The 13,627-nt window shown below is 47.3% G+C and overlaps 1 protein-coding gene across 1 annotated transcript; it reads left to right on the top strand.

Moving 5' to 3' along the window:
* The first annotated feature begins 2,408 nt into the window (after positions 1–2,408).
* LOC100544984 (perilipin-3-like) lies at positions 2,409–5,838 on the top strand. The gene is made up of 7 exons (XM_003211940.4): positions 2,409–2,486; positions 3,165–3,360; positions 4,218–4,300; positions 4,494–4,752; positions 4,926–5,125; positions 5,256–5,387; positions 5,479–5,838. Exons 1-7 carry the CDS (start codon positions 2,415–2,417, stop codon positions 5,836–5,838), a joined length of 1,302 nt encoding a protein of 433 aa, XP_003211988.1. The 5' UTR covers positions 2,409–2,414.
* Positions 5,839–13,627: the final 7,789 nt, after the last annotated feature.

The following is a 13,627-nucleotide window of genomic DNA, read 5'->3' as shown; positions in this document are numbered from 1 at the left end:
TCCTTCAAGGATGCTTTTCCTTTTTCTAACACTGAGTTTGCCATTAACTTGAGAAACTACAGTTACAGTGCCTTGTACTTAGTGTAAAATTAGGATCTACGGTACTTAGGGTCCATCATCACAGCTGTTAATTTCTAATAATCTTCACCACCCAGAGATGTAAGGAGATCTGTAGATAAGTGGTATAGAGACACATGCAGCCAGAGTTACAGGGGGCAGTGGCACCTCTGGCAGGGTTAGATGAAAGTGATGAAATCCTTAAAAGACCTCAGGTCTTGCAGCTCACCAATGGTATTATCTGTGAGTCCTGCTTTGCTCCTGTTGCAAGTAGCCATGGCTTGTAACCAGCAGCACACAGCAACCATGTGCAGCCACACTGTGCTGGGCTGCTTTGCTCCAGTTTCCATCAGAGTGGTGTACAAGGGTAGAAACTTCAAAACAGTGAATATGACTGCAGGGACATTTCTCACAGCATCCAGATCACTGAGGTTGGCTCCCAGCACCAGGACCGGCTCCTGCAGGGAGTACAGAGCAAACATGAGGTTGTAAAGCCCTGGCTGTGGCTCTAGAGGAACTCTTGAGAATCTATGCTTTGTCCTCGGTTGTGCACATGGGAACAGGGATTTTGAGGGCTGCTGAGGGGCCCAGGCTGCCTTGAGACATCTGCTCTGCTGTGGCCTTGGGGAATAGGGAGCTCCCTGCGTGAGGGAATGGGTTCTGTAGCTTCTGTGCCATGCTGATGGATGCTGAATGGGAGTAAGCTCATGACTACTGGGAAGGAGGAAGGTAATTTTCTTCAAATTGTGTGTGTGGGGGGGTGCCAGCCCTGCCTGCTCTGTCACCAGATCTATGCTCCTCTGGTAGCTGGCAAGACAGCAGCTCCACATTAATGCTACACTGATGCCACGTACTCAGAGCTGTTTTGGTGGTGACAGGGACAATCTGAGGAGCTGAGGTACAGGATGCAGGCTGTAACACAAATGCTTTACATGTTCTCCTCAAGCAACACAAAATCACATCAGCTCTGATCCTATGGATGATGTTAAGCTGGGAGGAGCTGTTGACTCCTTTGGAGGTAGAGAGGCCTTGCACAGAGATCTTGACAAATTAGAAGGCAATCAGCAACTGCATGAAATTTCAGAAGCACAGACTGGGGCACGAGGGGCTGGAGAGCAGCCCCATGGAAGGGGACCTGGGGATTTTGGTTGAGGACAAGTTGAAGCTGAGCCAGGAGTGTGCCCTGGCAACCAGCAAGGCCATCTGCACCCTGGGACCACGGAACAGGCTGCCAGGGCAGCGGGCACAGCTCTGAGCTGCTGAAGCTCAAGGACTGTTGGAAGAGTGCTCTCAGATGTAGGGTTTGGGTGATGCTGTGTGGAATTGGCCTAAATGATTTCTGTGAGTTCCTGCAAACACAGGATATTCGATTTTCTATCATTGTATAAAGACAAATTGACATTTCCAGTCTGTGCCTGTGAACTCAGGCAAGATCTCAAAGTTTGCATAGGCTCTGCCAGTGTTGCTTCACTTCCTTTGCAAGAGCTTCTGAAAGGAGTTTGCAGAGTGCAAGGTGTACCTGCCTGATTACAGAGTAATTAACGAGCCACAGCAGGATCCACCACTGGCCCTCTCCACCTCTCATAGGCAAGGGGCTGGGTCCTTTCTGCTGCTTGCCAGAGCTGTCAGTCACTCAGGGTCCCTCCCCAGACCACTTCTCCATCTGGTATAAAAAGGCAGGAAGCTGCGATAGCTGTGTGTTTCCTTTTTGCTGGATATCTGCTTGTTTTCAACAAGGGAAAAAAGGTACTGTTTTCTCTAGGAGGGGAAGTAAGGCAATGACTGTTTTGTGAGGACCTGGTTTGTAATAGAAATCTGTTGTACCTCATTTAATCACAGAGTGAAAATAGTGGGTTTTTGTATGTGTGTGATTCTGGTGAAAGGTTAGTTAGTGTTTTTTTTTTTTAACATGAAATGCTAGGTAGGACTGGGTACTCATGGCAATAACACAGAGCTTTGAGTGCTTGCCCTCTAATTCTGCTGTTACTATCTCCTCTTGTACCAGAGCATTTCTAAGCCTTGGTGAGGAGGAAGGAGGCACCAGCTATCTCTCCTGAATGTAGTGCTTGCTATCAATATCACTTGTCTGACAAGAGGTCTCTAGAGTGAGAAAAGACTGTCCTTATTTCCTTGATGTAAACAAGGTGAAACCTGAATACTGGGTGGCTTGTGAGTTCCTCAGATCCCTCTCCCTTGTAAGTGGAGGGGACCCATTTAAGGGTCTGACCTTATTTTCTTAATGGGGGTTAAAGAATATCTCCTAGTCACATCAGAAGGATGTATCCTTCAAGAAAGGGATGCTCTCTAGCTGCTTGGTCTAGTTTCTAAACCATTGCACTGCTTGCATTGCAGCTACAATGGCATCTGCTATGCCTGACAAAGAAGAAACTGCCAAGAGCTCCCCAGAGGTGAAGGAGGAGGAGCAGCAGGTGGGTGCTTTGTGTAAGATGTAGTGGATTGCATCTCTGCAGTGCATGTCTTTTCTCAGGCCCTGCCCTGCAGCTTCTCTGGAAGTAGAGGTGATGTCACAGCCACAGGTAGGCCTAGGGGGCCAGTGAGGAACCTTTTAGTTAGCAGAGTAGAGTAACCTTGTTCTTGGCTAGGAGGGAGATAGCTCCAAACCTGTAGCTGTAGGCCTGGCCTGCTGTGGGCAGAGCTCTGAGGAAAGGCTCCCGTGTTTCTGTAGCTCTGAAGCCTGTTGTATTTGCTGTGCTTCTTCTAGATCAGTGTACAGTCTGTCTGCTTACAGCCAGCCTGATCTGCCCAAGTGAGCCTCTTGCAGGGGAACTGTCTTGTTAAATAGCTGTACAAAGTGAGCAGGAGGTGGATATGTATCTAAAAGTGTTGAGGTTTTCTACAAAAACAGCTTTCTTGAGTAGCATTGCACTGGAGGAAGACATCTCTAGGATGAAGCCACTGTAAGTGTCAGTTCTCCACAGCTGTTTTTAACTTGCCTGCAGTCTTCAAAGCAAGTCCAAGCGAAGCAAGCCTTGGTTTCACAGCTAGGTGTTTCAAACGGGCATCTGGAAAAAAGCTTCGTCACTACACTGAAAGCTCAGTGTTGTGTTTTCATGCTTAATGGCCTTTTTTTTTTTCCCCCCACTTAGGATATAGTAAATCAGTTGGCTAACCTAGCACTGATCAGCTCTGCCTGTGACATGGCTTCTACAGTTTATGCCTCCACGAAGGAGAGCCACCCCTACATCAAAACAGTGTGTGATGCAGCAGAGAAAGGAGTGAAGAGCATGACTGAAGCCACAGCCAGCTGTGTGCAGCCAGTACTGGTTAGCCTGGAGCCTCAAGGTAATTCCCTGTGGAAGGGGTGGTCTGCATGTCCCTCTGAAAGGCTTCCTGGGGCCTCCTTCCTGAGCTGAAGGGAACTAGAGTGCGGGAATGCACAGTTACTGTACTAAAATAACCACTCCTTGTGCATGAGCCAAAAAAACTGAGTCCTAATCCAAGTAATGTGACAAAGGGATGCTCTGTGAAGGACCGGGATTGACTTTGTTGATGTTGGTTACTTGAAGACTGATCTTGCCAAGTCCAGCATCTTTAGTTATAATTGCTCATAGTTTAATTCTTGCTAGTTAATAATTGCTGAAGGAAAAAACCTCCTCTTGGGCTGCCACTGGCCTTGTTTGCTATGATCCTTTATTACGTGGATGGTTGTCTTCCCTGAAGAAGCTCTAAACCCCTGCAAGGAAGAGGGGTTAATTACTGATGAGAAGTGTCTGGTAGAAGCCTGTGTGACTGGCCTAGGTTCAGTCAAAGTTCAGAGTAGGCATCTCTCTTTTTTGGTAATTACTTGATCCTGGATCCTCGTTATATGGATTACATAATGGTTATGTTATATCTATTACATGGTTATATGGATATTAGGGCAGAAAGGATGGCTATCCAACTGTTTCATCAAGAACTCAAACTTGGGAAGGGGCACCATGTAGATGGCTATATCTATGTTAATGCTTGCTGCAATCAAAGTGAACAGGTCCATATGCTGATGAAGGCAAACTGCTCTATGAATTCAGCTTGCAGCAGAGCACACCTGGCCAGGATGGAGACCTTCAGCTGGGCTCCCTGCAGAACAACATACTTGATCTCATAAATCTTATATTCCTGAGTGTTAGGAAAAACAAGCTTGAATTTCTTTTTCTTAACAGTGGCTGCAGCAAATGAGTGTGCCTCTAGGAGTTTGGATAAACTAGGAGAGAAGCTTCCACTTCTTCAAAAGCCAGTGGATCAGGTGAGAAATAAAGGCTGCCCTGTTCCTTGCAGAGTTTCCAACTTTGGGACTAAGGTAGGCTCTCAAGAGGAATGAAATGCCCCCAGAGGAACAGTGCAAGCTCTCACAGGAGCAGGTAATGCACAGATGCTGTGCAGAGTACTTTCAGTGCATTATATGATCCACTCTCCTACCTGACGCTTCTCTTCTACAGGTTATCTCTGAAACAAAAGAGCTGATGTCATCCACAGTGGCTGATGCAAAGGATATTGTGAGCAGCAGAGTGGCAGAGGTGGTAGATGCAACAAAGGAGGCCCTTCACAGTGGCATGGAGGCTGCCAGATCTGCAGTGACCAGCAGCGTGGGGATGGTTAAGGACTTTAGAGTGGGCCAGATGGCTGTAAGCAGAGCAGAAGCTGTGCTGGGGAGAACAAGAGAAGATGACTCTCTCCCCATGGGAAATGAAGAACTAGGTCAGGGTCTGTGTTTGTAATGGAATCATAAAATGGGGGACAGTTGGCCCCGTTCCTTGTTCTGCTGGTATGGATTGGGGCTAGTGGGAAGTGCCACGTGGGAGGCCACCTGGCTCCTGACAAATCTTGGCTCTGCTTGGTAAGAACAACTAGTTTACTGTCTCTTTCCTCAGCTAAACTTGCAGCATCTGGGGAGGGTGCAGACATTATGTCTGTGGAGCTGCAGCAGCAGAAGAGGAGGTATTTTGTGCGGTTGGGGTCTCTCTCTGATGAACTTCTTCAGTTTGCCTACCTGCACTCAAAGGATAAAATTAAGCAGATCTGGCAGGGCTTTCGGGAGACCCTTGGACAGCTTCACAGCATCATTGAGCTGGTAGGTGAAGCTTGGTGTTCCTGCTGGAGGGCAGGAGTTAGTTTGGCTTGGCCTCATCTTTGTTGCTTTGATAAGCACCTGTGTTGATTACCAGCTGACCTGCCTTGGCACCTTTCCTTACCTCTTCCAGATTGAGGTGTTCAAGCAAGGATTTAATCGGAAGCTTCAGGAGGAGTTGCAAGAGCAATTAGGCCTAATGTGGGTGGACTGGACTAGGAAGCTTCCTGATGAGAGTGGAGATAACAGCTCTGCAAAGCCAGAGGTATCTACCTGGAAAGGAAAGCAGAAGGGTTCTGGGCATCTTTTTTTTTTTTTTTTGAAGTAACACTTCTCATTTTCCTGTGTCTTCTTAGGATATGGAGTCTCTGGCCCTGCTCCTGGCACATAGCATCACACAGCAGCTGCGAATCACCTGCTCTAAAGTTGTGTCTGCAATCCAAGGCCTCCCATCAAGCCTTCAGGATAGGTTGAAACACTCTTTTAATGCCATAGAGGAGCTTCATGCTGCTTTCTTAGCAGCAAATTCTCTTCAGGACTTGTCCAGCACTGTCCTGGGCCAGAGTCAAGAGAGACTGGCTGTGATCTATGAATACATGGAGGAGCTGCTGGACTACCTGTCGGACAACAAGCCTCTGTCCTGGCTGGTGGGACCATTCACCCCTAGGGAGGAGGAGAAAGCCTTGCAGGAGAAAAAAGCAAACACAAGTTGCTGAGGATTTTGAAGCTCCACAGGTCTGGCTGGCACGACTTGCCTAGCACTTGGTCTTGGCCTTTCATGCTCAACTTTCTAGCTGAAAGTGGGGTGGACACTTTTTTTGTAGGCTAATGAATAGTCTTCAGCAGCTTCAAAAGGAGGTGGTGGAATTAGCAGTGTCACTATGTGGTGCCCAAGGCTGGAAGTACAGACCTAAAGGTCTTCAGTGCTCCCACCTCCCTTGGGAGCTGATCATGGTATGCCTCCATCAGTGTCCAGATGGTGCCTATATCCATAGCAATAATTGCATCTTTCAGATGGTATGCAATTTAAAGAATTCCTCCTAGAAGCTGCTTGTACGAGGTATCCTACTTAAAATAAAACTATAGCAAGCAGAAACTCATACTGTATCTCTTTATCTTATGATGGGACCCTGCAAGAGTGAGTATTGCTCATCAAATGTGATTACTTTTCCCTCCTTCAGGAGTTCTTGTGTGCAACTAAAACAGAACTGCTTTTCTTCTTTAACTTAATTGGAGGGGACAGGTCTCGGTTCAGCAAATTTGCTTCAAAACCTCTAAGCAGTGGTGTTCAGCCTTCTAGGCTGTCCTTCCTGGTGGATGGCACGGATTATTTATTTAAAGAACCAAGAGATGCCTCTAGATTAGGTGGCTTGTCCTTATGGTGGCTTCAGCTTGCTAGACATTAACTGGGAACACCACACAGCTGATAGAGGCAGGTGCAGGAGATTTCTAAAACACCTTGATGACAGTAAGTTGTTGGTACATATACTATGGGTAATGACTAGAAATGGTGCTTGTAGATATTTTGCTTTTAAAAAGAGTCCTCTTTTTAAAATCACCTGTGGTGATTGGATGCTGTCTTGGCCATAGTGGATATGAAGTAGTTGAGTTTAAACCTTTGATCTGCTGCTGTGTGGTGAGCATATCCCAGCCTGTAGCAGGGTAGTGGGTTGCAGTGACTTCTCAGATGGGCACCAATAGACAGGCATTCCATGGCTTCTCAGACATGGATATCCAGGTGGCCAGTCCATAGGGACAGAACCATAAGGTCAGAACCTTACTGGTGCTGGTCCTGTCAGTTCTGACTTGTCCTGGCCAAGAGATGCCTCAATTGAGCTAGGAGCTCTTTGCACACCATACATGACTCTTTCAAAGAGGTAAACAACACACTGCTTTCAGACTTGCTGGGCAGTAATGTCATTGAAGTTGATCTTTCAAAAGCCTCTTGAACAGGAAGCCCCACTTCTTACTTGTACTCAATTCTGGGCTCCTTAACTAGCAACTGGCTCATGTTGAAAGCAGAAGGGTAAGCCCATCTAAACTGAACAGGCCAAGCTATTGCTGTGATCAGAGACGAACTGCAGGTATCATCTCTCTAATGCATCTTCCTTGATTACTGCTGTCTGATTTTTATCTCTGGTGAAGAGCTCTAAGAAAAGCATGCTCAGTCTGTGTAATGTAACTACAGCTACACCTGTAGGGAGGGGAGGATGTATGTTGTCTCCTTCAGTATCAAAGCTGTGTCCAACTACCTAGGTGCTAAACTTACCTGGAGGAAAGTAATGACTTTTGTGCTCCATGTTAATTTATCAGTGCAGCAGATCAAATTATATTAATTTAGTGCTTGCCCTAGCAAATCATGCGTGTTCTGCTTATGGATTGCTGGGGCATAGCCTTGCTTATTGCTTAAATCCACTTCCTGCAGTCACTATTGACAGCTCTTGCCTCGGGAACCTGGTGTGCAGTGGGAGGAGGAGGGAAATCACTCAGGTTCTCCTGAAAAGTTGCTTCCAAGTGTTTTGGTTCATAAGGGGAAGTTACAGCCCTGAGCAGCCTAGTGAATGTCAGGATTTGTCCGCTCTGTGCTGAGTAGAGCAACTCCTTCCTTCCAGCAGGTTCCAGAAAATATCTATCAGGCATGTCTTAAATATACTAACTGTTCAAAATTCAAGGGCTAAAAAGAAAACCAACTCGTGACTTATTTTGAAGCTCTGTAATTCTACTTTCTACTAGCTGGGGGTTTATCTGAATGGTGAGAATTCCTCTGACTGTGTTTTGAGGGCCTGTGACTGCTGGGTAGCACAGAAATGAATGGATTTCCTGCAAATGGTTTAAGTGTAAATTCTACTGAGCTCTGAGAGAGTAACCAGAGCATTCTCAATTTTGTCCAGACCAGTTTGTCTCTGACTTTTTTTTCCACTTTGGGTACAAGTAAGAAATGTTAGTAATCTGACAAGCCTAGACAAACACCTTGGCAGGGAATACATGCCTTGATGTCTTTTCTGGCTCTCAGTAGCCCTTGGGAACTATGTGGTATTCCTTGATTCAGATAATTATAGCCTAAGTGATTGTCTTACCCTCCCCTTCTGCTATTCATGCCTGCTTAGGCTGTGGTCACATGTGACAGCTCAGTTGCAGGCTGATTTGAATTTTAAATACAATCACAGGGGCACCTGCTCCTTGTTCCCCTCTTGCTAGGTGGAAGCATTTCCCTCTGAGTTTGCTTAGCATATTAATTAATTCTCCACTCACATTCATGCACTTGTGCCACTTTTTATTCAGTCCCTGCTGTTCATTGTTCGATGCCTGACTTCCAGGTCAACGAATGTGCTGGTGCTTGGTGAAAGCTACCTTGGGCATCCCTCCAAAAAACTGTCATCTTCCCCAGGTAGAGTTAGGAGGCATTAGCCAACATGCTGCTGTGACCTCTGCCTGGCAAGGGAAACTGCTGATGGAGGGTTTCCCAAGCAGCTTTGTTGGGAAGGCAATAGATTGGGAAACCAGAAATCTTAGCGAGTGCTGAAAGACAAAAACTCTCTAGTTGCTTGCAAGAAGCCTAATTCCACTTTACATTTCCATATTTCTGTAAATATTAGTACACTGACAGCCTTTACGCAATATCTCCACTTACTGCCTGCTGTAAAATAATATATTTTTTTTAAAGTTTGTGACTGCCCTGAAAGGCTGCTTGTGTAGCTGGAATCCTCAGAGGTGAGCGTTCTGAATTTCCATTTTTATGTGACCTTAAGCCTCTATGTGAGAAATATAAGATCCCCAAAGCTTACTGGAATTAATCTACAGTGGAAGCTGGATGAAGGTTTTGCTGTCAGTGCTAGAAAATGATGGTGCTGTGCCTGGCCACTGTTGGAGCAGAATTGGGTGGTGGGAACTGCTCTGCTGCTGCATGGTGTAGGCAGGGACTGTGTTCTGTAGCTTGGTTCCTTGCTTTCTAGCCATACCCCACTTGTCCCCTCTCTCTCCTATTACATCTCCTTCGCTTGCATTGGAGGAGCTGGGGAGAGAGAAATGTGGAGAGAGTGCCCTGTGCTCTGAGTTAAGTGCTGCCCTGCTCAAGGTGGGTACAGGAGCAGCAGAAGGACAGAGCTGCTCTTAGCAGCACTTTGCAGAGCTCCCATGTGCAGCACGTGGGTGCTTTTCTGCCTGAAATCTTTGCAGAAGTCAGCACTCAGCTCTTCCTCCATCCCTCCCCAGGCTTCTGCCTGGGGCCTCTTCTGGCAGCTCCCTGGTGAGCCTTAGAGCTGGACAATTCTGCTGCCCTCCGCCCCCTGTGGATGGCAGGGAAGGGAGTCAATAAATCTGCTTCAAATTGCCTTACAAACCAAGCATGAACTTGTGACAATTCCAATGCTGCCTTCGTGTGCCTTGTTAAAGCCCCTGGTGCCTCCAAGAGTGACAGGAGCTGACCTGATCGATAGCTCTGCTGCCCTTCACTGCTGCAAAGCAGCTTCTGTGAATACAGAGCACCACCAGCACATAATTGCCTGCACTGTGGTGCTTTATGGACACCAGTACCTGCCCCTATGGTAATGAAAATCCATTTGCAGAAAGAGTTGGTTTGCAGTATTGACTTCCCCGTCTCCCTCTGATTCTCATATTTATTTAGATTCAATGTGAGATGCTCCAGCAGTGGATCTGGGAGGTGATCTGGAGGATAAATAATGAGGTGAGTGCTGACACAGTTGGATTTCAAGCTATTCTGATGACTGATCCTCACTTTTTGTCCATTTGCATTAAGCTCACTTTGTGAACTCTGATGGAGCTTGCTGTGGGTGGTTGTGCTCCTGCTCAGCTCTTCCCATGGGCATCTCCGCAAGCCCTCTCCATATCTCTTCATTGTGAATTGCTTCAAATATTTGTTTGTACCCAATTCTTTGGCACCCAGGAGCAGACTCCACCTTTGATTCTCCAAAGCAGCATCTCCTTGATGAACTGAGTTGAAGCAGAAATACTTCTGGAGACATTGCTTGGCAGCTTGAGATGACCCACCAGGCTGCCTGTGTTCCCTGCGGTGCTGGTGGGTAGGAGATGGGGTGGTGCTGCTCAGCTCTCCCAGCCCCGTGCCCCTTCCTACTGCCTGGGGGGAGGGGGGAAGTTGGCATGGGGAAATCAAGAGGGGATTAACTGGGAAAGTTAAATGGGGGCAAGAACTGTGGAAAGGGGATTGAGGTTCCAGCAGAGGAGAGCTGGGATGGGAAAACATGAGGGATGCAAGGAGCAGGGGAGAGGCTGGATTAAGAAGAGTGGGTTGGGATTAATAATGAGAATTCAGTGCATGTTGGGAAGGAGGGAGAGATGGAGCATCCTTAAACTTCAGAGCAGAAAAGCAGGAGTGCTTCACAGGGAGAGGGGTTCAGCTCAGGCAGTGGTCAGGCAAGGCAGAGGGTGCTGAGAACTGGGGAGGAATTGGGCAGCAGGAGGGGTGGCTGGGGATGGATGTAGGTGCAGGGTGGGCTGTGCAAGCCTGGGAACTGAGCATGGGGAAGGGGTGGTGGTGTGCTCGGGAGGGACAGCCCTGAGGCAGGGAAATCCAGAAGTTCACCCTTGTGTGCTGTGCTTGCTTGCTGAAGTACTGCTCTGGCCCCAGAGCACATCTGTTGGTGCCTTTGCTGCACCCTTCCCATGGGATGGTTACTGCAGCTGCAAGCTGAAGGTCACCATAAATGTCATGTCTATCCAGCTGCCTTCTCAGGTAATTACAGCTGCAGATACAAGGTTTACCAACCAAATTACAAACCCAAGTGGGTGTTTACCCTATAAGAAGCTGATTAGAAACACCTGCCCTTCTGTAGAACAGAGAAAAGAGATTTTGTGAGGTGCTTTTGGTCCCATCACCCAAGAATCACAGTTGTCTAGGCAGCTCAGGTGCATCTCTACATCCAAAGCTTGAAAGCTGTGAATGGAACAACACAGAAGGTGAGGAGAGCCCCTGCAAACAGCACACAGCACTTATAGGCCTGCTGGTTCTGCACAGCATTGCTTGGCTCAAATGAGAGACTGCACCGAACGAAGGAGTAAAGAATAAAGGCCTTGCAAAGGTGCTTTAATTTCCTCAGGTTTGAACTGGCTGTTTTTTTTTTTTTTTTTCCCCTAAGAATCCCCATTCACTGATGCATCTGCATGAAAAATTCAGAGCAGAGAAAGCAAATTCCAAGATCTGGTTTTGTGTGGGCTTCTATTACATGAGTGACTGATTGCAAAACCATCTGCCTTGTGACTGCCCATGGAGTGTAGCTGCTGGGACAAACCCTCAGTGCTGATTTGTTTACCCTGCTGTGAGCTGGGCTGGGGAACCCAGCACAGAGCCAGGTATAATCAGCACAGCCCTCACCTGCAGAGCCTGTGGTGTTGCTTCCAGCTGAGCTTTTTGATGCTTATTGCTGCTGATGGACTGGGGGCACAGTGCAAAACCACCATGCTGGGCTTTTGTGCCCACCATTGGCTTTGCTTTTGCACACTGCTTGCTATTATCACTGTGGCTGGGATGCTGTGCTTGGCCAGCCTGTGCTCCAGGAGGAGGCCTGTGGTATTGAGCACTGAGCATGTGTGGATGGCCTGTAGTGCAAAAGCATCACACTCGAGATAATTGTTATCTTTTCTGTGTGAAATTGGTGCCTTTACGCTCATTTTAATTATTTTCTGGATTTAATTCTTAGAAGGAACATGAGGGCTGATACCAGTTAAATTATTCCCCTCCCACCCAAATGTGCTGTTATCCTGTGCTGGGCAGAGGGGGATGGGCTCATCAGGAGGGCAGGGATCTGTGAATCACCCACCTGGGTACCTTCCTTCCCTTTGATATCCAAGGGCTGCAAGGCCATGGGGGGAAAAAAACAACCCTGATATATTGTATGATGTTCTGTGTGTTTAACGTTGGGAAATGTATGGCAGATCCAGAAAGAAGCTCCCTGGGCATGCTTGGTATGTGGCACACAAAGTGCTGATGGCACCTCACTGCTTGGCTTGAAGAGAAACTGCGACATGCTTTTTTTTTCTTTTGTTTTGTTTTCTTTTTGTCCTTCTGTTTGGATGTTTGGGGAAGGGAGAGAGATACTGGAGTGAGAAAATGAAGCCATTTATGTTGGATAATGGCTTCTGGCTTTACAGGGACACTGATTACTGCAATCTTGGTGACTTCAGGAGGTGCTCGGCAGCTGTTATGGGAAATCTTGGAGTTTTTTTGTCCTCATTAGGGATTTATCTCCAGCACCTGCTGGCAGGCAGTGGCTACAATGAGCTGGCTTGTGTGACGAGCTCAGAAAAGAGCTCCTCACTGATGGAGCAAAATGCAAACAGCAGCATCAATTGGCCTGGGGCTGGCACATCAGGGAAGGGGTCCTGTCCCAGCTGGGGTCCATGTGTCCACATACAGGAATGCATAGCACAGGTGTTCTGTCTGTCTTTTTCCTTGCTGCTCTTGCTTTGGGTTCCACAAAATATTGGCATTATGTGCCCTAGCAGGTGTCATTTGTCCCCATGGCTCTGTGGACAGGTGGAGGAGCTCAGCCTTTGCCCTGCATTCTCCTAACACAGCCAAGTCTCTCAGCTCCCTTTCTTGGGAAACTCTTACAATGACATCCAGAGGTCAGTATTAGTACAAGAAAAGAATTCTCTGAACGTTTCATTTTTTCATCTAGCCTTCTCTGAGATGTGTTATGAGTGCTGCAGGAAATGCACCTCAGTAGGCTTGCAGACAAGCCTTGCTTTTTCTCACTTGATTGCAAGCTGTTTGATTCTGGATGTTGCATTGTTGGAAGGCAGAAGGATACACCCAGGCTCAGTCACTGCTCAGCATAGATCCTGAACTCCTTTCCTACTCAGGTGCTCACTGCAGTCCCATTGGTAAAACAAGGGGAGCCCCAGGGCTGTGAGCCTCTTCTTGAGAGGTGCTACCAAACATTCAGCTACTGCCTCCATCCATCTGGCCACAGCAGTGATAAGGATAAGCAATGTCTCAGCATCTCGCTTTTAATTAGGAGAGAGCTGGCACGTGGGCAGCGTGGATAGTGGTCATCTTTTGTCCATGTCCCAGGGAGGAGGTTCCAGCATTTCAAAGCACTTGGCAGAAAACAGTTCTGGAAAAGATCTACCTATGGGCAGAGGCTTGAGGTTGGTCTCTGCCTTGCTGCATACCTGATGCACAATGCATGCATAGTAAGTGCTGGAGATGTTCTCTCACCTGTCAGGACAGCCTTTGTGTGCTGGGGATCCTCATGTACGCAGTGCTGTTCCACAGCTCCCAAGTGCGTGGGGATGTAAGAAATGATCCAGACATGTCCAACCCGCTAGTTTTCCTTTTTTGTTGCCTTTTTTTTGTTGTACATTTTATTTGTACACTGTAAACTTTTATTATTTACATACATTAAGTATACTGTATATTTTATATGTGGTCCATGACAATTCCTCTTCAGTCAGCGTGGCCTAGGCAAGCCAACAGTTTGGACACCCATGGCACCGTGAATGATTAAGACCTGTGGTGCTGATAAC

The sequence above is a fragment of the Meleagris gallopavo genome, chromosome 22 (assembly GCF_905368555.1).
Source record: "Meleagris gallopavo chromosome 22, MGAL_WU_HG_1.1, whole genome shotgun sequence".
Taxonomy (NCBI): Eukaryota; Metazoa; Chordata; class Aves; order Galliformes; family Phasianidae; genus Meleagris; species Meleagris gallopavo.
Note: the sequence above shows the minus strand (reverse complement) of the source record. Positions and strands in the feature narration are given on the sequence as shown.